This window comes from Bubalus bubalis, chromosome 8, assembly GCF_019923935.1.
Source record: "Bubalus bubalis isolate 160015118507 breed Murrah chromosome 8, NDDB_SH_1, whole genome shotgun sequence".
Lineage (NCBI taxonomy): Eukaryota > Metazoa > Chordata > Mammalia > Artiodactyla > Bovidae > Bubalus > Bubalus bubalis.
The window spans coordinates 22,580,711-22,604,807 of record NC_059164.1 but is presented as its reverse complement, the minus strand read 5'-3'; the positions used below and the strand labels follow the sequence as shown (position 1 = coordinate 22,604,807).

At 35.3% G+C, this 24,097-nt stretch overlaps 1 protein-coding gene across 7 annotated transcripts in view; it reads left to right on the top strand.

Moving 5' to 3' along the window:
• The window catches only part of DGKB (diacylglycerol kinase beta), an 885,919-nt gene that overhangs the window by 305,809 nt on the left and 556,013 nt on the right, over positions 1-24,097 (top strand). For 3 of the 7 annotated variants that reach the window (XM_044946500.2, XM_025290920.3, XM_025290915.3), the window contains one exon: positions 20,074-20,109. The exons of 2 other annotated variants lie outside the window; for them this stretch is intronic. In XM_044946500.2, the coding sequence (XP_044802435.1) occupies positions 20,074-20,109 (36 nt within the window). The remainder of the gene's footprint in view (positions 1-20,073; positions 20,110-24,097) is intronic. 2 more of the 7 variants (XM_025290919.3, XM_025290921.3) reach the window with 1 other exon arrangement.

Sequence of the window (24,097 nt, the reverse complement as noted above, 5' to 3'; positions counted from 1 at the left end):
GTGCTCAGTCTGGTCCAACTCTTTGAGACCTTATGTACTGTAGACCAGCAGGCTCTTCTGTCCATGGGATTTCCCAGGCAAGAATACTGGAGTGGATTGCCATTTCTTTCTCCAAAGGATCTTCTCAACCCAAGGAATGAACCCATGTCTCTCACATTTCTCGCATTGGCAGGTGGATTCTTTATACCGTTGTGCCATCTTGAAAAAACCTACATTTCTTCAAATTTACTCATCTACCTAATGCAATTTCCATGTAATAGTTTTTGCTTGACAAAATGATTCCAAAGTTTGCCAAAAAGAATAAATGTGCACAAACATATTATAAATTCTAAGGAAGGAAAGTAAGAAAAGACCTGTATTAACAAATCTTAAGATTATATTTACTTAAGCTACAGTGATCAAAATGATGGAATAGTAGCTCTAGGAGTTACAAAGAACTGGAAGAAGGTATAAAACATACTGAACTATATGTAATCGTGTGGAATATGATGAATGTTGCATATCCAATCTGGTAGGGGCTAGCGGAATTTATGCATGTTGAGATTACTCTATAGCCATATAGTAAGCTAAATTAAGATAAATTCTACTTTCCACCTTTTCCAGAATCAAACATGGATTGAGGATTTAATTTTTGCCTTTTGAAAGCCTTTTTATTTTTTTTCCTAAAGAGAAAAATAAAAGTTGACAGCCTTGGCCAGTCAAAATTTTCTTTAGAAAATGGTAAAGGCTAAAACTTACAAATCAAGATAAACATAAGCATTATAACAAAAAGCCCTGTTTTGTAAAAATAATGCAAATAACTAAAAAATAGTTTTAAGACTTAAAGCTTATAAATAGGACTATCACACTGAAAAATGAAATAAGCTTTTTTGAAATGATATTGCTCATTGTTGAAAAGGATTACAAAATTGGCTATTCTTTTTAAACATTGATAAGATCAAATTGCCCCCAACTGTCCTAAAAGCTCCCAAATACATCTTAGTGTTGATATTTCTGCTTGTTCCCCCAATCCCACCTCCCGCCCAAAGAAAGATTGAGGTTAGTACAGGGCAAATATACAGATCTGATTTCATTACAGTAGAAATACATGCTTTATCGTTCCTTTCTTCTACATTTTAAATTTTGAGTTCAGTAAAAATGAGTCCCTTCACCACTAGACATTTAAGAATAAATCCACCTTGCAAAGGTAACCTTTGTTGGTTAAGTTTTTGTGGCTTTAATGATTCTAGGTGAAATGGTGGCACTCATGAAGTATTTATATACATGCTTTCTTCTGTTTTACTGTTAAATATAACTTGTCTATTCTCAACTTCCACTTGAAACCTGAGCCAGAATTGATTTATATATAACTTTTTGTCCATACATCAATTTCATGCATACTGCAGTGATTTTTTTTTAACTCGGTCTTAGTTCAACCTATGTTTTCTTTAAATATGGAATAAGGATAGTTTAGTTCTGCGGGAGACCTCCATGCCCACTCTTTGCTTTTCAGTCTAGATGATAAAATCTATCATTCTAAATTCTGTTCCTAACACTAATTGGAACTTTCACCAATTCCTTCTCATTTGCCCAAGAAAACCCAAGTTCTAGAGGAATACAGCTCATCACCTCTTGTTTTATTCCTATGACATTACTCTTATTTCATCCCCACCGCTAATATTCTCAAATTATGTCATGTGGTTACCAGTTCTCCAACATCCTTGAGTTATCCAAGGCCTATAGACCTCCAATTATTTTCATTCAAGCATTGTCTGCTCTCTCTTTCCTAGAACTCCCCAATTTTTTCCCTTTATGGTATTAGTCACAATCTAATACTATACTGATTTGCAAGCTTCCAATTGAAAAAATCTCAAACGAGGTGCAGTTTGACATGCTTATGATAGGTAGCATTTGATAGCACTGTAATTTGAGCCCAGCACTTGAACTTCGCTGTTTATACACTTAGTTGTTATTTGTCAAAGAGCCCATACCAAATGAAGGGTCTGTTTTTTCTCATGTGCAATACTGTTTTCCATATTTATGTATGGTTGTTGTCTTTTCCTGCCTCTTAAGGTAGCCATAGGTATATGCAGGTGTATATTCAGTGTATAGATATCTACAGGTGTAAAGATACATTCAGTGTATCAAATTTCCTCCTTCCTCCTCAACCTACATTATTCTAATTTCTGACTGTAAAATGGGTCTAAAACTACTCTGGCCTTCCTAAATCCAATGGCACTCTTTTTAGTTGGATTCCCAAGGAGTAGAACATGAACTCGGTTTAGTTGTGTGTGATAGAGAGGAATATTTCTTTATTAAAAATAATCTTTTGTAGAGGAACTGGCAACCCACTCCATTATCCTTGCCTGAAAAATCCCATGGACAGAGGAGCCAGGGAGGCAACAGTCCATGAGGTCGCAAAGAGTCGGAAATGACTGAATGACTCAGCAAAAATAATCTTTAAGGGAGGAGAAAGCAGAAGAAGAAAGAGGTAGGCTTTGAGCAAGGAGATGGTCACAGAGAGAGTTTAAACCTTGGCCTAAATCTTGAAGGCTCTCTGACAAAATCATATCATAGGATTTTTCTTAAAAGAAGGGGGTAGCACTCTGTAACCCATGTGTGCATGCTAAGTGGCTTCAGTCGTGTCTGATTCTTTGTGACCCTATGGACTGTAGCCCACCAGGCTCCTCTGCCCATGGGATTTTCCAGGCAAGAATACTGGAGTGGGTTGCCATTTCCTCCTCTAGGGGATCTTCCCAACCCAGGAATTGAGTTCATATCTCCTGCACTGGCAGACAGGTTCTTTACCACCAGCGCCACCTGAGAAGCCCCTTTGTAACCTGTATCAGTCATTTATTAGCTGTGGCCTCCTGCAGAATAGGAGGTGCTCCCTGGAGAGCCTGCTCCAATGAGCAAAGGATAATTCTGCAGAAAATGGGATAGCTGGGCGTTCTTAGCAGTCAATACTCAGAGCAGTTGGGGATTGATGCCCTGTTCAGGGCATCTGGATCTGCTTTGGACTGCTAGCAGCATCTACGAGACACCCTTTCCAAAGAGGGTGTTTTTTGAATCCTCGACAGTATTTGACAGTATTTGAAATGCTCTGTTGTCATATTCTGTCAAACTCAACTATGGCATTTCTACTAGCTTCTGCTTCTCTAGCCACACATCCACATCGCTAAATTCCTAGTCCTCTTTCTATTCTTAAATATGTGTAGATGTCCATTTTAAGTTATATTTTCATGTCATTATGCTGTCTATAAATTACCTCATCCAATTTCATGAACACAACTACCGCATTTGAATATATCTGTTCTCCCTTACACCCTTTAGATCTGAATACTCAATGTCACATTTTAAATTTCCTTTGAGAGGCCTCAAAGCCAATATACCAGGAATGGTGTATCTCTTTATGTCTAGCACCTAATTCAATTTGACATATAATAGGTGCTCAACGAATATTTACTGAGTTAATGAATAACAGTCAGCTCTTTTATTCCAAATAGTCGTCACTCTCTTTCCTGAGTCAGGAAGAAAATGTATCACACAACGATAGAAATATTAAATACAAATCAATATGCAATAATGAAGCTTATATTTTAAAAAATCATAGATAACCAATGATAATTGAATTTTATTGTTATAAGCTAATAAAACTGAGTTTGAAGTGTGTCATGATAATATTAGTGAATGTCAAATTAGCATGGTATTTCTGGAGTGGCATTTGAGGTATTTTATAATTATTACTATACTTTGAAAAACTTGTGATTGTTATGTTGTTGTAGTTATATAAAGTATCCAATAGATGGTACTGTAAAATGCCTAATGTTTAAAGCAGTATTGCAGGTAGAGAGTTTAAGCAAACAGTTAAAAATTCTGGGAGAATGAAGATGTTTTCCCCTGGATATTAAATTATATTTAAAATTGGATTTTAAGAATATAGCTTAAGTAGCACAGTAGTTCATGTGAAATATTATAAATATTTTCTTAATTCTCAAAATTCATGTATACTACAAGATGCAATTTTTAAATTACTCATATTATATTAGATTTTTTTTGTTCTTTTTGTGGTGATTACTATTAGTACCTGTGCTATTTCAGTTAATGCTACTCAAATCGCAGCATTTTCAGTAAGCGACCATTGTTGCATGTCTGTTACCTGACGTTCTAAAGAAACTTTTATGTTCAAAATAAAGCAAACTAGTATGCGATAATCTCCTTGCTTAGCAAGAATGAGTCCATTATTTCTTTTAGTTTTGGGTTTTCCTGAGACCAATCTAATATCTGAATGAAGCATTATATCATTTTGAAAATATAACATGCTTTCAGAACATTTACCAATATATAATTTATGAAGTTAAAATATCTTGTAAAAAGTAAGCTGTAATTATCAATATTGACAGATTGGTTGGAGTTTAATTCTAAAGCATGTATGAAAAAGAGCAATTTGTAGATGGCTTAGTTTATCTTAGAGCTCATTCAGAATTTCCATTACAAATTTCCTCTGTATATTTATTTGTAAGTATGAATACTGAATTTTGATTACCAGAACAAACTTTTATTAAACCTACTTCTAAAGCTAAAAATGTCTGAGGAATTATGTAGTATAGAAGGTTTAACATTTTCTGTTTATCTTAAATATACAGAGATGCTACATAGCTTTAAAATTTTTTGCTGCTGTTTATGATATTGCTCTCGAATAATGCTGAGTATTCCTTTGTGTGATGGTTATTTATCTTTTAATTTATTCAGTAAAATTTTATTGTATATGACATTATGCCAGGTATTAAACTAAGATAAATAGCTTTTAGAAAAAATGACTTTATGTGAATCAGCAGCTTCTTATGGGATATGCATCTTATGTCCTACGGCTTCTTTATGCATTTGCTATTTTTTCCATATTTTGTATAATCAGAATATGTGATGTGATATTATATGTACTCTTACAAGGAATATATCCTTAGGTACACAGGAATCTTCTGCTTAAAGGAAATATACATTTGAAGGAACTTGATCTAGCATGAATAATTGAGGATATCTTCTCTATTAAAAGAAAATAGTGCTTTTCCAACCATTATCTCCTAAGCCAGATTAGAATAAATAGATGAGACTTGGATAAAAAGGTATGAGATGAACACCTAATTGCCTGAATATTCAAGTTAAAAATAATTTTTTTCCGCCCAATATGTTCCATGTGATGATAACAAATTTATGGATTCATCAGGGAATAATGGGCCTCTGGCATTTTATCCAGATTCTTTAAGATGTGTATATGCATTTTGTATTATGCTCTTTTCAGAAATAATGGCACACACTGACTCATTTACTCAGATTTCCTAACATGCTGGATGTATGTAACATCACGGCAAAGTTCCTACATGAGCTAAATGGGATTAAATATAAAGTGCATGCAGAGCTCAAGTAATAGTCTCTTAATAGATATCAGATACTTTTTATTGCTGCCCTCTTTTATTTCAGTAACATTTTAATTAATTCACACTGATTGAATAAATGTACATTGAGACTTGTTTCCTAATGAGGGCGCATTTAGAGGAAAGGTTTTGCATCATTCTGATATCCTGTGGGTAATTATATTCTAATTATATGGTCGGGGGAAAAGAGTCTATAACTCAGTACTGATATTGTTCATTGGACCCAATTAATTACATGCACATAATGAAAGTTCATGATAAGGATGACTGGCAGTCAGTGTAAAATTCTAGCTCAACTGAATCTAAGCCAAATGTGAATACAGAATTGGACTTTAACCTGGTTAGAAAATGCTTTGGTGTGAGATCAGTGGATATTTAGAGGAGCAAAAGATGAAAGCAAATTTCATTATAACTTATTCGTTTCTTAATTCAAGGTCTTTTCCAAGATTGATGAAAAGGAAAACTTAGCAGCCTAATGCTTTAATTATAAATATTATTATCAATATTATTTCATTACCTTGAGAGATTTTTCTGTATTTTAGAAAGTGAGTCACTAAAGATACACTGAGTGGTACATTTCTAGAGTAGGTTCATATATTTGTTGAGAGAAAAAATAGGCATAGCCCAAAGAATTACTCATTTTATGGATGTAAATTCAGTAGATATTAATCTACTCTATTAGGGTGCTTTATTATTTCAAACCACCATATTTTATTCAGACTCTTGCCCCCCACTTTCAAAGGATAATTATATATACATGCCCATACTTTTAATTATCTATTTATAAAGTAAGAGTTGTAAAGAATAATCTGAAAAAATAACCAATAAATCATGTATATTTCATTTTGGAATGCATTTTGGCGATGTTTAAATCTGATATTTAGAATTTTGTAATATTTCAAGCAGAAGTCTAAGGACATGGTCTAAATATTGGTTTTCATCCTTTCTTTACTCAATTGCATTGTTTCCTTTGCTCAGATTTTGGAAGAGACAGTCTCCAAGATTGAGGAGGCAAGCTTCTTCCAACCCTCTTGTCTTCTAAAACTTTTCGCTTATCCTCTCCTTTTTGTTCATTGCTTTCTGCTTTGATCACTTCTCCTCACCCCCACTCCCTTTTTTTATTTCTCTTCTAATAATCCTCACATAGATATTTTCATTAAAATAGATATTTTCATTAAAAAATCTGCCCAGCCCCATCTCCTTATTAGCAACAAAAGTGTTTTCTGCTGAGGAAAATACAGTCAGTCCTTTCCTGCTGAGCCCTGAGCAGGCAGTGGAAACGTTTGGGTTCTACGGTTCACAAAACAGTTAACATTAATTGGGAACTTATTTGCCAGACATCGTTTTAATTCTGAAGGTGATATAATGATGATATTCCCTCTACATTTGAGGAAAGTGAAGCTTAGAGAGAAAAAGGAATATGCTAAGTTCATACAACATGCAAGTGTTAGAAGCAATACCTGCTTTACCCTGAATCCCGTGTTATAAACTTATCTTTTATGTTTATGCTACCATCCTCCAAAATTGGTGAGGTATGAAATAAATTTGGGGCATCTAGACCTTCAAAAAAGGAATGAGAAGAAAAATGCGGAAGAAAAGTACTGAAGTAATGTAGAGGGGAATAGAAATGAAAAGAGAATAATAGATCAGAGAGTAGGCGAGCAGTGTAAGTAATCTTTGTGAAGTTATATTTATTGTGAATCACAGCCAGAAAGAAATCAAAAACACTCCCTTCACTGTACTGGCTTCGGATAATTTTATGAGACCTAACCAAATAGGATAATATTTCTAGTGGCTTTATTTCATTAGCTAATCAGGGAGGCAAGACAATAACATTATTCTTGTTGATTGTCTTTATATATAGATAGTGATGTTTGAAATGATTTTGATATCACCATTAAACATATTTTTAATGTTTATATTGAAAACATATGGCACCACTTTTGTTTCCAGTTGTCCATTTTACCAGGTGTATGCATTCCCAGATGGTTCAGTGTGCTTTCTTTCTGGACACAGATACGAATATTGAGTGAGCTGTTTAGGAGGGAGCCCTTATCTTCAGTATCACCTGAACATAGTCTGCAAATACACAGAAACAATCACAACAACCAAAGTAAGAATAGAACATCTTTGTGAGTGATTATAAGAGGAGTGAAATCATCTCAGTGAAAAATATGTTTATCTTTAAAGTTATGTTGGTGCAAGCTTCAAAATTTTGCTCCAGTGAGAAGTGGTTAGGCTAAGAACACTGGATAAGATTATAGTATGTGTATTTTCTTAAAAAAAAAAATTATTGAAGTATAGTCAATTTACAATGGTATTTCAGTTTGTGGTATATAACAAGGTGATTCAGTTTTATATATACATATATATATGTATATTCAATCATGTATATACATATTCATTATTTGTAATGAATATATATATTCAGTGGAAAAGGCGATGGCACCCCACTCCAGTACTCTTGCCTGGAAAATCCCATGGACGGAAGAGCCTGGTGGGCTGCAGTCCATGGGGTCACGAATAGTTGGAAACGACTGAAGTGACTTAGCAGCAGCAGCATATATATTCAGTCATATATATGTTCATTATATATGATGAATATACATATTCTTTTTCATATACTTTTCCATTATCATTTATTATAGGATACAACAGGATCGTATTGTTTATCTGTTAATAGTTTGCACCTACTAATCCATCCCTCCTCCTCACATATTAATCAGATATGTCAAGGGCCAGGGGAAAGAGAAACAATTCATGTTTCTTCTGATACACTTGTCATACATTGAAATAACCTTCGGTTAAAGATGTTAATAAACAACAGAAGTATAAAAATCATTTTTGATCCATTTCCTTTAAAAATTTGTGTTGTGTTCAGATTTGTGAGTGTACATACTTAAGAAAGTGCAAAATCATAAAGGTTAAATAAATTATGACACTTCAATGTAAAACATAAAATTCCTATAAACATATTTGGTTTCTATACCTAGAGATGTCCTCCGGATATATATATATATTTATTTATTTATCACGTGTGAGCAAGGAATCATTTACCCTCTTAGGGATAAGCAGTGCATCATTTTACAAAGACCATTTTTCTTTACCCAAAACTGCTTTCCTTTTTTAATGCCAGAAATATCCATTATATATAAGGGAAATGAGCTTTTTAAGCTAGTTTTATTTGGCCACTTTAGGTTTATCATGGCACTGAAAGTTTTTGTGTTAAACTAATCCATGCTGATATCCAAGCCTGTTCTCTCAGTCAGAACAGGGAAACATTGTGGTTTCTGTTTGGCTGTGTTTGTCAATATTTAAACTAATTTTGTTTCAAAATCACTTAAAAAATAGAGACGTGGCTATAAAACAAAAGCTTTGAAAAAAAGTTTTTGTTAAGTCTGCTTTTGTTTTAATAAATGACGCCTGCAGAGAGAAGCAATAGGTTTGAATTCTGTCACTAACTTTATTTCTTGGCTAGTCATCTAAACTTTTTGATTCTATTTTCCAATCTGGAAAAAGGGGTATCTTGTTTTACTGGGAGGATTAAATGATACCATAAGCATTTTCAAAAATGTATGAATATTCTTATATCAGTATAAGGTATTAATATAATTAATAATGATATATAACTAATTAGACATTTTTAATCAGTAAATACATTTAATGATATAATTCTGTTAATTTGGCATTCTCTTGAAATAACTATGACCCTTTTAATGTTAGCACTATACTATGATTATATTTTAAACATTGTCAAACTTCTAATCTCTCCACCAAAGGTTTTTTTCTTTGTCTTATGACAATTTGAATTAAATTGTCAATTTAAAATGATTACATGTTAGAAAATATGAAGACAAGAGATATCTCAATACTTAAGCATAATAGGATTTTTAAAAATTCTTAATATTAAGTTAAACTTAATAAGTGCCCTGAAGGCAAATGTATCTTTTAAACTAATTATCTGTTCTTTGTATTCTGTTTAATATTAAAATGGTACTGATTAAAAAAAATCAATCACATTCCTCTGTAGTCACACTTCACATTTGCTTAAATAAAACAATACACAGCACTTGTATTAATTCTGATTAAAAATACATTACTTATAGAGTTACACATTCATGATAATTTCAAAAAAAAACTGAAACATTTACTCTGCTCACCCTTGATATTTAAAAATTATATACAGAAATGAAAAAAGAAGTATGCAACTTCTGAATTTGTTTTGTCAAGTTGCTTCTTTTTATTTTTCCCAGATGCCATGTTTTCTTATTGTAACTCAAGATTAGGCTACTGATAAGCAAGTTAATTTAATGTATACTCTGCCTACATATCTTGATTGAAAATGAGCTCATGTGTATGTTGTTTCCATCACTTTTATTCTTGGAGTGAATTTCTAGTGTTGCTGTCAGATGGCTGAGCATTGATGGTGAAATTCTCAGAGCTGGTTGCTTCTCTCTTATGTATTACTTCTAGTTCCCGCTGAGCTCTTAATTTCTCTTTATCCTGTTATTCATCAGCTGCTTTCCCATTTTCTGGGAAATAGTGACAAAATTGTACTATTTCCTTAATTTCTTCCTCTCTACTATCTCTCTGCCAACTTTACTTGCCCTCTATAGATAACTCACACCCCCCCTACTCTTGAGAAAGATGAAGCTTACAAACATGAGTATCTGTAAATAACAGATTCTCTATGAAAGTGGTAGCAAAATGGCAGCCAGGCTTCCATTTCATCCCATAGTGTTTTCATGGGGGATACCTTAAAATGGGATTTTTATTATCCAACTTGGCACAGTCTTTGCCTTTTGTGGCATTGGGCCCATTTATATTATCTTCTTGGTCCTTATAGTCTTTTGCATTCCAAATCCCTGTGAGTACAATCTCAGAGCTCTTTTTTTTTTCACCATTTGACACTCCCTCAAAATGAATAGTGGCTTAGAGAATTCTCCAGGCCAGAACACTGCAGTGGGTAGCCGTTCCCTTCTTCAGGGGATTTTCCCAACCCAGGGATCCAACCCAGGTCTCTCGTGTGGCAGGCGGATTCTTTACCAGCTGAGCCACCAGGGAAGCCTGCGCTGTGCCCCCCTCCCCTCGCAACACCCCCTCCAAAAGCGATCTGGTAAAGAATCTGCGTGCAGTGCAGGAGACCTCAGTTCAGTTAGTTCCTGGGTCTAGAAGATCCTCTGGAGAAGGGATAGGCTACCCACTGCAGTATTCTTAGGCTTTCCTGGTGGCTCAGTTGGTAAAGAATCTGCATGCAATGCGGGGGCCCTGGGTTGGATCCATGGATGCGGAAGATCCCCTGGAGAAGACAACAGCTACCCACTCCATTATTCTGGCCTGGAGAATTCCATTGACTGTATAGTCCTTGAGGTCGCAAAGAGTCGGACACAACTGAGAGACATTCACTTTCTTTCTTTCTTTTCACTTTCAAAATGAATAGATTTGGAAAAGACTAATAGCTTTTATATAAGCTTCTACCTCATCTGAAAAAAGTTTTTGAAGTACCTTCTTTCATTTTTTATTTTCAAATGGTCCTTCTGTGTGTCTCTCTGCTTCTTTCTCCCAGCAACCTGGATGAATACCTACTTTTTTTAATTTTGAAAAAAGAACTCTTGAGTCTCCATGAAAATAGTGCTCATTACTGCCTCCCACGCACAGCATGCTATCTCCACCTAAACTTTTAGAATTGCCATGTTTTCATGGAGAATGTATGTGTATACAAATATATATATATATACATATATTTTATTTCACTATAGATTTTTGCACTCATTTAGGAATTAGAGGATGTGGTTAGAACTTAAAAAGAGAGATCAATTTTTTCCCACAAATTTCATTACAAGTATTCTCAAATACAATACATATGAATCCAGTATATATCCCCAAGCTTGTATGAATTATCAGTCATTCTTATGATATATGCTGCTGCTGCTAAGTCGCTTCAGTCGTGTCCAACTCTGTGCGACCCCATAGACGGCAGCCTACCAGGCTCCCCCGTCTCTGGGATTCTCCAGGTAAGAACACTGGAGTGGGTTGCTATTTCCTTCTCCAGTGCATGAAAGTGAAAAGTGAAAGTGAAGTTGCTCAGTCGTGTCCGACTCTTTGCGACCCCATGGACTGCAGCCTACCAGGCTCCTCTGTACATGGGATTTTCCAGGCAAAAGTACTGGAGTGGGGTGCCACTGCCTTCTCCGTATGATATATATATAATATAATAATAATAATTATTATTATTAATTAAAAATATATAATAATAATGATTGGATTTTCAATCATTCTTATATATGTACATATGGCTATATGTATGCATGTATATATATTTTATAAAAATACACTCACGAATATATAATTTATTAATTTGGACCTTTTGAAAGTAAATTACAACTAGTATGACACCATATCTCTAAATATTTCAGCAGGTAAGTTCTAAGATAAGAACAACATTTATAATATTAATATGAAAATATTAGCTATTCCATAAAATCAGTAATAATTCTTTCTATATTTCTATGCCAATAATTATCTAAAAATGACTTTTGTAGATTGTTTTATCTCTTTGTTGGTAGTGCTGGGGTGGACAGGAGCTATTTGAAGTTCTTGCACTGCACTTGGCTATTATTCTGAACCATTTGATAACTATAGTTTTTTCACTTGGAATAGAAGGCATATGAGATTCATGCCCTTGATTTTGTTCAATCTCTCAGTCATGTCTGACTCTTTGTGACCCCATGGACTGCAGCATGCCAGGCTTCCCTGTCCTTCACCATCTCCCAGAGTTTGCACAAACTCATATCCTTTGAGTTGGTGATGCCATCCAACCATCTCATCCTCCTGCCTTCAGGCTTTTCTAGCATCAGGATCTTTTCCAATGAGTCAGTTCTTCTCATCAGGTGGCCAAAGTATTGGAGCTTCAGCTTCAGCATCAGTCCTTCCAATGAATATTCAGGGTTGATTTCTTTTCGGATTGACTGGTTTTTGCTTTGCTTTCCAAGGGACTCTCAAAAGTTTTCTCCAGCACCACAGTTTGAAGGCATCAGTTCTTCAGTGCTCAGTCTTTTTTCCTGTCCACCTCTCACATCAATACATGATTACTGGAAAAACCGTAGCTTTGACTATATGGATCTTTGCAGGCAAAGTAATGTCTGAGCTTTGTAATACCCTGCCTAGGTTTGTCATTGCTTTTCTTCCAAGGAGCAAGAATTTTTAAATTTCATGGCTGCAGTCACATCCACTGTGATTCTGGAATCCAAGAATGTAAAAGTCTGTCACAGTTTCCATTGTCTCCCCATCTATTTGCCATGAAGTGGTGGGACCAGATGTCATGATCTTTGTTTTATGAATGTTGAATTTTAAGCTAGCTTTTTTTCACTCACCTATTTCACCTTCATGAAGAGGCTGTTTAATTCCTCTTTGCTTTCTGCTGTAAGGGTGGTGTCATCTGCATATATGAATTTATTGATATTCTCCCTGCTCTTGTTTCCAGCTTGTGCTTCATCCTGCCTGGCATTTCACAAGATGTATTCTGCATATATGTTAAATAAGCAGGATGACAATATACAGCCTTGATGTACTCCTTTCCCAATTTGGAACCAGTCTGTTGTTCCATGGTTGGTTCTAACTCTTGATTTTGACCTGCATAGAGGTTTCTCAGGAGGCAGGTATGATGATCTGGTATTCCCATCTCTTGAAGAATTTTCCACAGTTTCTTGTAGTCTACACAGTCAAGAGGCTTTAACATGGTCATTGAAGCAGAAGTAGACATTTTTTCTGGAATTCTCTAGCCGTTTTTATGATCCAATGGATGTTGGCAATTTTATCTCTGGTTCTTCTGCCTTTTCTAAATCCACATTATACATCTGGATGTTCTCAGTTCACATACTGTTGAAGCCTAGCTTAAGGATTTTGAGCATTACTTTTCTAGCATGTGAAATGAGTGCAGTTATGCAGTAGTTTGAATATTCTTTGGTATTGTCCTTTGGGATTGGGATGAAAACAACTTTTTTTTTTAAATTAAATTTATTTATTTTAATTAGAGGCTAATTACTTTACAATATTGTATTGGTTTTGCCATACATCAACATGAGTCCGCCATGGGTGTACATGTGTTCCCAGTCCTGAAACCCCCTCCCACCTCCCTCCCCATACCATCCCTCTGAGTCATCCCAGTGTACCAGCCCCAAGCTTCCTGTATCCTACATCAAACCTGGACTGGCAACTCGTTTCATATACGATATTATACATGTTTCAATGCCATTCTCCCAAATCTTCCACCCCCCTCCCTCTCCCATAGAGTCCAAAAGACTGTTCTATACATCTGTGTCTCTTTTGCTATCTCGCATACAGGGTTATCATTACCATCTTTCTACATTCCATATATATGCGTTAGTATACGGTATTGGTGTTTTTCTTTCTGGCTTACTTCACTCTGTATAATAGGCTCCAGTTTCATCCACCTCATTAGAACTGATTCAAATGTATTCTTTTTAATGGCTGAGTAATATTCCATTGTGTATATGTACCACAGCTTTCTTATCCATTCATCTGCTGATGGACATCTAGTTGCTTCCATGTCCTGGCTATTATAAACAGTGCTGCGATGAACATTGGGGTACACGTGTCTCTTTCAATTCTGGTTTCCTCGGTGTGTTTGCCCAGCAGTGGGATTGCTGGGTCATATGGCAGTTCTATTTCCAGTTTTTTAAGGAATCTCCACACTGTTCTCCATAGTGGCTGTACTAGTTTGGAATCCCACCAACAGTGTAAGAGGATTCCCTTTTATCCACACCCTCTCCAGCATTTATTGCTTGTAGACTTTTGGATTACAGCCATTCTGACTGGTGTGAAATGGTACCTCATTGTGGTTTTGATTTGCATCTGTCTGAGAATGAGTGATGTTGAGCATCTTTTCATGTGTTTGTTAGCCATCTGGATGTCTTCTTTGGAGAAATGTCTATTTAGTTCTTTGGCCCATTTTTGATTGGTTCATTTATTTTTCTGGGATTGAGCTGCAGGAGTTGCTTGTATATTTTTGAGATTAGTTGTTTGTCAGTTGCTTCATTTGCTATTATTTTCTCCCATTCTGAAGGCTGTCTTTTCACCTTGCTTATAGTTTCCTTTGTTGTGCAAAAGCCTTTAATTTTAATTAGATTCCATTTATTTTTGCTTTTATTTCCAATATTCTGGGAGGTGGTTCATAGAGGATCCTGCTGTGATTTATGTCAGAGAGTGTTTTGCCTATGCTCTCCTCTAAGAGTTTTATAGTTTCTGGTCTTACGTTTAGATCGTTAATCCATTTTGAGTTTATTTTTGTGTATGTGTTAGAAAGTGTTCTAGTTTCATTCTTTTACAAGTGGTTGACCAGTTTTCCCAGCACCACTTGTTAAAGAGATTGTCTTTTCTCCATTGTATATTCTTGCCTTCTTTGTCAAATATAAGGTGTCCATAGATGTGTGGGTTTATCTCTGGGCTTTCTATTTTGTTCCATTGATCTATATTTCTGTCTTTGTGCCACTACCATACTGTCTTGATGACTGTGGCTTTGTAGTAGAGCCTGAAGTCAGGCAGGTTGATTGCTCCAGTTCCATTCTTCTTTCTCAAGGTTTTTTGTATTTCCATACAAATTGTGAAATTATTTGTCCTAGCTCTGTGAAAAATACCGTTAGTAGCTTGATAGGGATTGCATTGAATCTACAGATTGCTTTGGGTAGTATACTCATTTTCACTATATTGATTCTTCTGATCCATGAACATGGTATATTTCTCCATGTGTTAGTGACCTCTTTGATTTATTTCACCAGTGTTTTATAGTTTTCTATATATAGGTCTTTAGTTTCTTTAGATAGAATTATTCCTAAGTATTTTATTCTTTTTGTTGCAATGGTGAATGGAATTGTTTCCTTAATTTCTCTTTCTATTTTCTCATTATTAGTGTATAGGAATGCAAGGGATTTTGTGTGTTGATTTTATATCCTGAAACTTTACTATAATCATTGATTAGCTCTAGTAATTTTCTGGTGGAGTTTTAGGGTTTTCTATGTAAAGGATCATGTCATCTGCACACAGTGAGAGTTTTACTTCTTCTTTTCCAATTTGGATTCCTTTTATTTCTTTTTCTGCTCTGATTGCTGTGGCCAAAACTTCCAAAACTATATTGAATAGTAGTGGTGAAAGTGGGCACCCTTGTCTTGTTCCTGACTTTAGGGGAAATGCTTTCAATTTTTCACCATTGAGGATAATGTTTGCTGTGGGTTTGTCATATATAGCTTTTATTATGTTGAGGTATGTTCCTTCTATTCCTGCTTTCTGGAGAGTTTTTATCATAAATGGATGTTGAATTTTGTCAAAGGCTTTCTCTGCATCTATTGAGATAATCATATGGCTTTTATTTTTCAATTTGTTAATGTGGTGTATTACATTGATTGATTTGCGGATATTGAAGAATCCTTGCACCCCTAGGATAAAGCCCACTTGGTCATGGTGTATGATCTTTTTAAGGTGTTGTTGGATCTGATTGCTAGAATTTTGTTAAGGATTTTTGCATCTATGTTCATCAGTGATATTGGCCTGTAGTTTTCTTTTTTTATGGCATCTTTGTCAGGTTTTGGTATTTAGGGTGATGGTGGCCTCATAGAATGAGTTTGGAAGTTTACCTTCCTCTGCAATTTTCTGGAAGAGTCTGAGTAGGATAGGTGTTAGCGCTTCCCTAAATTTTTGATAGAATTCAGCTGTGAAGCCGTCTGGACCTGGGCTTTTGTTTGCTGGATGATTTTTGATTACAGTTTCAATTTCCATGCTTGTGATAGGTCTGTTAAGATTTTCTATTTCTTCCTGGTTCAGTTTTGGAAAGTTGTACTTTTCTAAGAATTTGTCCATTTCTTCCACGTTGTCCATTTTATTGTTATATAATTGCTGATAGTAGTCTCTTACAATCCTTTGTATTTCTGTGTTGTCTGTTGTGATCTCTCCGTTTTCATTTCTAATTTTATTGATTTGATTTTTCTCCCTTTATTTCTCAATGAGTCTGGCTAATGGTTTGTCAATTTTATTTATCCTTTCAAAGAACCAGCTTTTGGCTTTGTTGATTTTTGCTATGGTCTCCTTTGTTTCCTTTGCATTTACTTCTGCCCTAATTTTTAAGATTTCTTTACTTCTACTAACCCTGGGGTTCTTCATTTCTTCCTTTTCTAGTTGCTTTAGGTGTAGAGTTAGGTTATTTATTTGACTTTTTTCTTCTTTCTTGAGGTAGGACTGTATTGCTATGAACTTTCCCCTTAGTGCTGCTTTTACAGTGTCCCATAGGTTTTGGGTTGGAAAACAACTTTTTTAATCCTGTGGCCACTGCTGAGTTTTCCATACTTGCTGGCATATTGAGTGCTGCACTTTAACAGCATCATCTTTTAGGATTTGAAATAGCTCAGCTGGAATTCCATCACCTCCACTAGCTTTGTTTGTAGTGATGTTTCCTAGGGCCCACTTGACTTCACACTGTAGGATTTCTGGCTCTAGGTGAGTGATCACACCATTGTTGTTATCTGGATCATTAAGATCTTTTTTGTACAGTTCTTCTGTGTAACTTGCCACCCCTCTTAATTGCTTCTGTTAGGCCCATACTGTTTCTGTCGTTTATTGTGCCCATCTTTGCATGAAATATTCTCTTGGTATCTCTAATTTTCTTGAAGAGATCTCTAATCTTTCCCATTCTATTGTTTTCCTCTATTTCTTTGCATTGTTCACTTAGGAACACTTTCTTACCTCTCCTTGCTATTCTTTGGAACTCTGCATTCAGATGGCTGTATCTTTCCTTTTCTCATTTGCCTTTCACTTCTTTTCTTTACTCAGCTATTTACAAGGCCTCCTCAGACAACATTTTGCCTTTTGAATTTATTTTTCTTGGGGATGGTTTTGATTACTACTTCCTTTGCAGTGTTACAAACCTCCATCCATACTTCTTCAGGCACTCTGTCTATCACGTCTAATCCCGTGAATCTATTTGTCACTTCCACTGTTTAATAGTAAGGATTTGATTTAGGTCATAACTGAATGGCCTAGTGGTTTTCCCTAACTTCTTCAATTTAAGTCTGAATTTTGCAATAAGAAGTTCATGATCTGAGCCACCATCAGCTCCCAGTCCAGTTTTTGCTGACTGTACAGAGCTTGTCCATCTTGGTTGCAAAGAATATCATCAGTCTGATTTTGGTATTGACCATCTGGTGATGTCCATGTGTAGTGACTGCTGGTTGAACATCTTTATTTGATTTCTTGAGAGTCCCTGGAGACTCGCTCAGGTCAATGCCATAGAATAGGATAAGCCACTTAATCTGGATTTAAGGAGATCACACATTTGTATATTTTAATAAAGATAGAAGAGCTACATCTGTGTCTTCAAATGTTTATTTAGATCTAAACTTGAACCAAGAAATAAGAAAGGTAGAGGGCTGACAAAATGCTCTGAACTGGCCCAAACAGAAGCTAACACACACAATCTCCCTACTTCCAATTGCCCTGGGTGTTATATTGACTGACTTGGACTCAGAAGTCAAGCATATTACCAACACCAGAAGCTTCCAATGAAAGTTCTATCAAACCTGCTGTCAATCCATCTGAGAAACAGCATCAGTGGCCCCCAGAGGCTTCTCCTGTTAATGGGATAGTTGTCCCAAGTTCATCTTCCCAGACTCCATAACTTTTTTGATGAAAATCTGTTGCTACAGTATTTTATACTTATACTCTGGAAATATATTCTAGTGCTGTATTGTTGTTGTTATTGTTGTTCAGTCGCCAAGTCATGTCCAACTGTTTGCAACCCCATAGACTGCAGCACACCAGGCCCCCCTGTCCCTCCCGGAGTTCTCCCAAGTTCATGTCCATTGAATTGTTGATGCTATCCGAAAAAGCCCTTGTCTCCTTTTGCCTTCAGTCTTTCCCAGAATCAGGGTCTTTTCCAGAGAGTCGGCTCTCCAGATTAGGTGGCCAAATGATTGGAGCTTCAGCTTCAGCATCAGTCTTTCCAAATATTCAGGGTTGATTTCCCTTAGGACTGACTGGTTTAATCTCCTTACTATCCAAGGGACTCTTAAGGGTCTTCTCCAACACCAAAATTTGAAAGCATCCATTCTTCGGTGCTCAGCCTTCTTTGTGGTCTGACTCTTACCTCCATACATGACTACTGGAAAGACCATAGCTTTGACTATATGGACATTTTTTGGCAAAGTGGTCTTTGCTTTTTAATACACTGTGTAGGTTTGTCATAGCCTTCCTTCCAAGAAGCAAGCGTCTTCTAATTTCATGGATGCCGTCAGTGTCCACAGTGATTTTGGAGCCCAAGAAGAGAACATCTGTCACTGCTTCCACCTTTCCCCCTTCTATTTGCCATGAAATGATGCCCCATGATCTTTTTTTTTTTTAATTGTTGAATTTATGCAAGCTTTTTCACTCTCCTCCTTCATAGTATAAAAAGGCAAAAAGAGTTTTATTCCTGAACATGAATTTCCTCTAGGGCTGTCCTACACTTGTTTTGCTCTGCTCTTGGATGTATTGGATCCTTCTAGCCCATCTCTGTACAAGTAGCCATGAACCTCTCATGTAGCTATTTATTCTTCTGGGTTTTGCTTCCTTTCTGGTGTTCTACTGGATAAGGGAATAAACTAATATCTGAACTCTCAGCTCTTTCATTTTCATTTTGGGAGTTCTCCTCACATGGCTTGGTACAGGAGAGGAAACTCAAATATTCTGAGTGTTTGCTTCTTTCTAGAGACACACAGTATCTAAGAACTAGCTTCCTATCAACCTTTCCTACTCCCGCTTGAACCAAAGAAAATATTTATTTAGTATGATGAGTATAATTTATCACCTGTTCATCCAGATTTTTGTTTTATGTTATAAAGTCTCATAGGCCACAGCCTTTTTGGAATTTGGTAAATGAATCTCTGTTTCTTGCCAGAAAAAATAAAACAAAACAAACAAACAAACAAAACAAAACAAAATATTCCCCATGTGACTCAGAAAAGGACGGGTAGTGGGTAATTGGAGTTATACTGTCACAAAGACTGGTTTCAGTGTGTTTAACTTAATCTTTTAATAATTATTCTCAAGTAAAATTTTTCTACTTATTTCATTATATTTTGAATTCTTACTGCTAATAATGGACTATGTACTTTTTATTTCCAGAATATTACATTAATTCAACTCCATACACTGTATCTACATCAAAAAGAAGATGAGTGTTTTTGAGATAGGATTGAGAGTTGGACTGGAAAGTGAAATAGTGGGCTGGGTAAATGGGCAAGTGAAAAAGTTAGTAAGAATGGTTTATGAATGATAATGGAACTTGGAGATGAGGTCTCATTCCAAAATATGAGTGTACTATATCGCTGTTATTATAGAGAGGTCTGTGAAATTGACCAAATATTAGTCTACTTTAAACATATGAAACTGTATTTTGAATGAGTAACTCTATAACATGATCTCTTCTGCTTTAGAATGATCTTTATTTCATGAAGAGATCTTTGTTTATTAAAGAAAGTAAGAAGAAAAATTATGACAAAGAAATGCACTTGTAATGTACTCAATTATTTCACAGGTGTATAGTGATATAATAATTTTCATTGGTATTTGCTTTCAGTATGACTTTTTTTCAGCTTTAATATGAACTTCTCTTTTTCAGCAGACTCTGCCCACTTCAGGAGTTTCAGCCCCTGAGGTGCGTAAGCAAAAAAGGTTTTCACACTTACAGTTATAGGTCATTATCCATCCGTATTGTTATAAAGACCATTTTGGGCTGTGAGAGTGACATACTAATGTTAATTTGTATGTTTTATTTTGTCTCATATTCTTATATTTGGAATTGGGATCTTTGTATTAATATTTTCATGTTGGGATAGACTTGAAGCCTGTACCATCTACCTTCGTGACAGGCATTAGGGAAACAAGAAGTTATGTGGCACAGAATAAGCAGGATAAAATAACAGTGACTTTGCAGAGTTTTGACCAGTGTGTAAGAATAGCATTATTCCTATTTGTCACATTTAAACTTCGCAGAAAACCCAAACAGTTCACTAGTGTAAGCCCTTAAAATGTAGCTTGCAGTGATAGTAAATCGAGAAACTCTTGTTCACATTGAAGTGCCTATTTTAAAAGAGTACATCTACATTAATCACTTAGCATAAAACATTGCATAGGAAGTCATAGGAATACAATAAGTCATTAAATAGATGACTTTGGTTTTGAAAATAAATGTAGGCATTGCCACAGCATTTATTTTCAGTAAAGTGTTAACTTTACCTTCAAATTAATGAAGTAAAGCCTCCACATTTTTCTGTGACAATACCCCATTCAGTTGCTATTATCTCTAAAGCATATGCTCAGATGGTATTTTTTCACTTAAAATTATAATTTGAATCTGCTTGCTTAGAATATATTACTCATGATATCTAAATACTATATGAGTCTGATTTATTTTCAGTTCAGTTCAGTTCAGTTCAGCCGCTTAGTCGTGTCCGACTCTTTGCAACCCCACGGACCACAGCAAACAAGGCCTCCCTGTCCATCACCAACTCCCAGAGTCCACCCAAACTCATGTCCATTGAGTTGGTGATGCCATCTAACCATCTCATCCTCTCTCATCCCCTTCTCCTCCTGCCCTCAATATTTCCCAGCATCAGGGTCTTTTCAAATGAGTCAGCTCTTCGCATCAGGTGGCCAAAGTATTGGAGTTTCAGCTTCAACATCAGTCCTTCCAATGAACACTCAGGACTGATCTCCTTTAGGATGGACTGGTTGGATCTTCTTGCGGTCCAAGGGACTCTCAATAGTCTTCTCCAACACCACTTAGAAGATACATAATTGCACAAATAGTAATAATCTCTCTCTCTTCTGCTCTAAAATATTTTCTAATCAGTATAGACTGCCTCATTACATTTTAAAAATTTTCCTTTTATAACTACAAACATACCTAAAATATACTAGTAGCTATGATATATAATGTTTCTACTCTGAGAGATATTAAACTATTTTGGTATTCTTTACGTCAGCTGATACCATTGTTATTATAATTATTCTAAAGTAGACATGTTAAATTACACACTCAGGTAACATAGGTATTAGGAAAGTTCATTATTTAGGCTAATTTTTTTAATGTCAGAGAATTAACTTTATGGTTAAGATAATTGAGTTTATTTTTGCCCCATCATAGCTCATTAGATAATTTACTGCAAATTAAAAATTTTTTTCTTTAGACTTGTTAATCTCAAAAGCTCTCCCATATTTAGTTATGTAATTTGTACACTATAAATAAAATTAATAGACCAAAATTGCCGTTTTCAAAACATGACTTTTTTTATTTGTCATTTTTTTCTGCTATGAAGTTTTAAAAAGTCTTTTTATACTGGACATATATATATATATATATATATAGCTATATTGGTTTTGTGCGTGCATATATGTAAATGTATATTTATTGGCTAAACTTTTCACATGGGACCAAGAGCTTTTCTTTGTGGATAGATCTATTATTTAGAAGTGGCATAGACCCTGTCTTGCATACATCATAGCCTTATTGCCCACAATAAGTTTCAATTATCAATTGTTTCAAAGTATAACAAAAGCATACCTTATTTTGTGAAAAGATATTTGTTTATTAAGAAAATACTTTCAATTGTTTAAAAGTATAAGAAAAACTCACAGACATCTACAAATCAATTTCAGTGTAAAAAACCTCTCACTTTTTATTACTAATTCTCAAATCTTTTATAGACATTGTGTCCAGGCCAACTTGTCTGTTCTTCCTATACACACACACACACACACACATATCTTGTTTTATGTGCCTTTCCAAAGGATGTAAGTAATTTTTCATGGTAACACCTTATTTTATACTCAAAACTCATTGGTTTGAGTGATAATTAAATTACACAGTTCCAATTATAAGATAAATTCTACTTAGAACTTGCGTAAACAAATAGGGGGCTACATAGAAATTGCTAAGTTAAGCTTTTTAACTCACCTGATAGAAAGAGATAATGACTATAAAACTACAAGAGAGCTACTTATAGGTTTTTAATCTTCAGTTTTCCATGGCCATCAATTATTATGGTTTATCAAGGGAATGGAGAGTGAGTGGTGTTGAGGTCTATACACCGGGACCTAATTTTCTAGTGTCCCGGCCATAGCTAGTAAACAGCCCAAATGATTTTGGCATGGACTTTCCCACTCCTAAATTTCATTTCTTCCAATCAGAATTTCTTGAACAGAAATATTCTAATCTTTCATACTTAACATTCAGTATGAGATTATGCTAGACGAAAATACACATTATCATGTGTGATATATGATCCACAGAGCTGTGGATCAAGGTATAAATTTTACCTTCAGGCTGAGTTGGTGAGTAGCACCTGCAGTTATGTTAAGACTAGGATTGATTCTGTCTCGTTTGTTTTCCTTTGTCTTCCTGCAAAAGACTCAGATTATCACACCGAGTTATGGTGACATCTGGAAAAACAAAATACTGTAAAGTAAATAAAGTACTTCTTCACAATGCCCATCTTTACTAAACAGCCTACCTGTGTTAATGATAAAATGTAGCCTTTTTTTTTTAAACTATTTTAAAAATTACTGTCATTTACTGAGTGCCTAATTTATGCTAGTACTTTATCTGCTTTTTCTCAATTTATCATCACATGAAACTTCCCATTTTATAGATGAATTACGGGAAGGCTTAGAGAAGTAAACAACTTACTTGCCCAAGTCTTTACAGAGACAAAGCTCGAATACAGCCTCCAAGCCCACATTTTTGCCTTTGTACAAAATATTTTTTGCTTTTTGAATAAGTATTTATTTAACTAATTACAAAGAAATGGAAATCTTTATATCATTTGTCATAGCTATGTTTAAAACTATATAAAACATTTCTTAAAAAATCAAGACTACTTTGCTACTCAGCCATGTTTCCCTGCAACTTCTAAGGATTTCTAGTAGATTTTGAGCCTTCACCATGATTGAAATGATTTAATGTTTCTCAGCAGGAACATGTTTAAATCTTGTAATAAGGTTGTGATAATTAAAGGTGCAGCTTTGCAACTGTCATTAAGTTGCTTTCTTGGAGTTTGTAACTTGTTTAAATCCTGATGAACATGGTAACACTCCTGCTTCAGGGAGATATTTTACATTGTGTTCCTCGGATTAAAATCTTAGAGTTTCAGGGAAATGCTTAGGGACTAGCTCCAGTGGCAGAATGGGCTAAGTCACCACTTGGGCAAGTGATGCAGTAGCAGAGAAAGCAGGTTGTGAGATTCCAGTAAAGGATACATTGGCAGGCAAGCAAAACTCGCCCCCACCCTTTGTGGCTTTTGTACCAATCAAGGCGCTTTGCCACTGCCTGTCTCTCATGCTGAGATTGGACAAAGAGAAGAAAATCCTGTGCTTGAGGTAATCATCACTTGCTGCTTGTCGTTTGTGAGTGATCGATAACAGCAGGCTTAAGTATTGTGGTAAACATCTCTTTTGTGAAAGCACTTTTCAACAACTTACAAACACTCTACTTCTGAGAACCAGCATGAGACAGAAAAAGACTTTTTTTAGAGCACATATTTTAAAGTGACGTCTTTTGATTTCATTTATCACATCTTTCTGTTTTCTGTGGATTGTCTTTTCATCTTTTCTTCTCTGTTTATGATGACGGTGATTATTTTGGA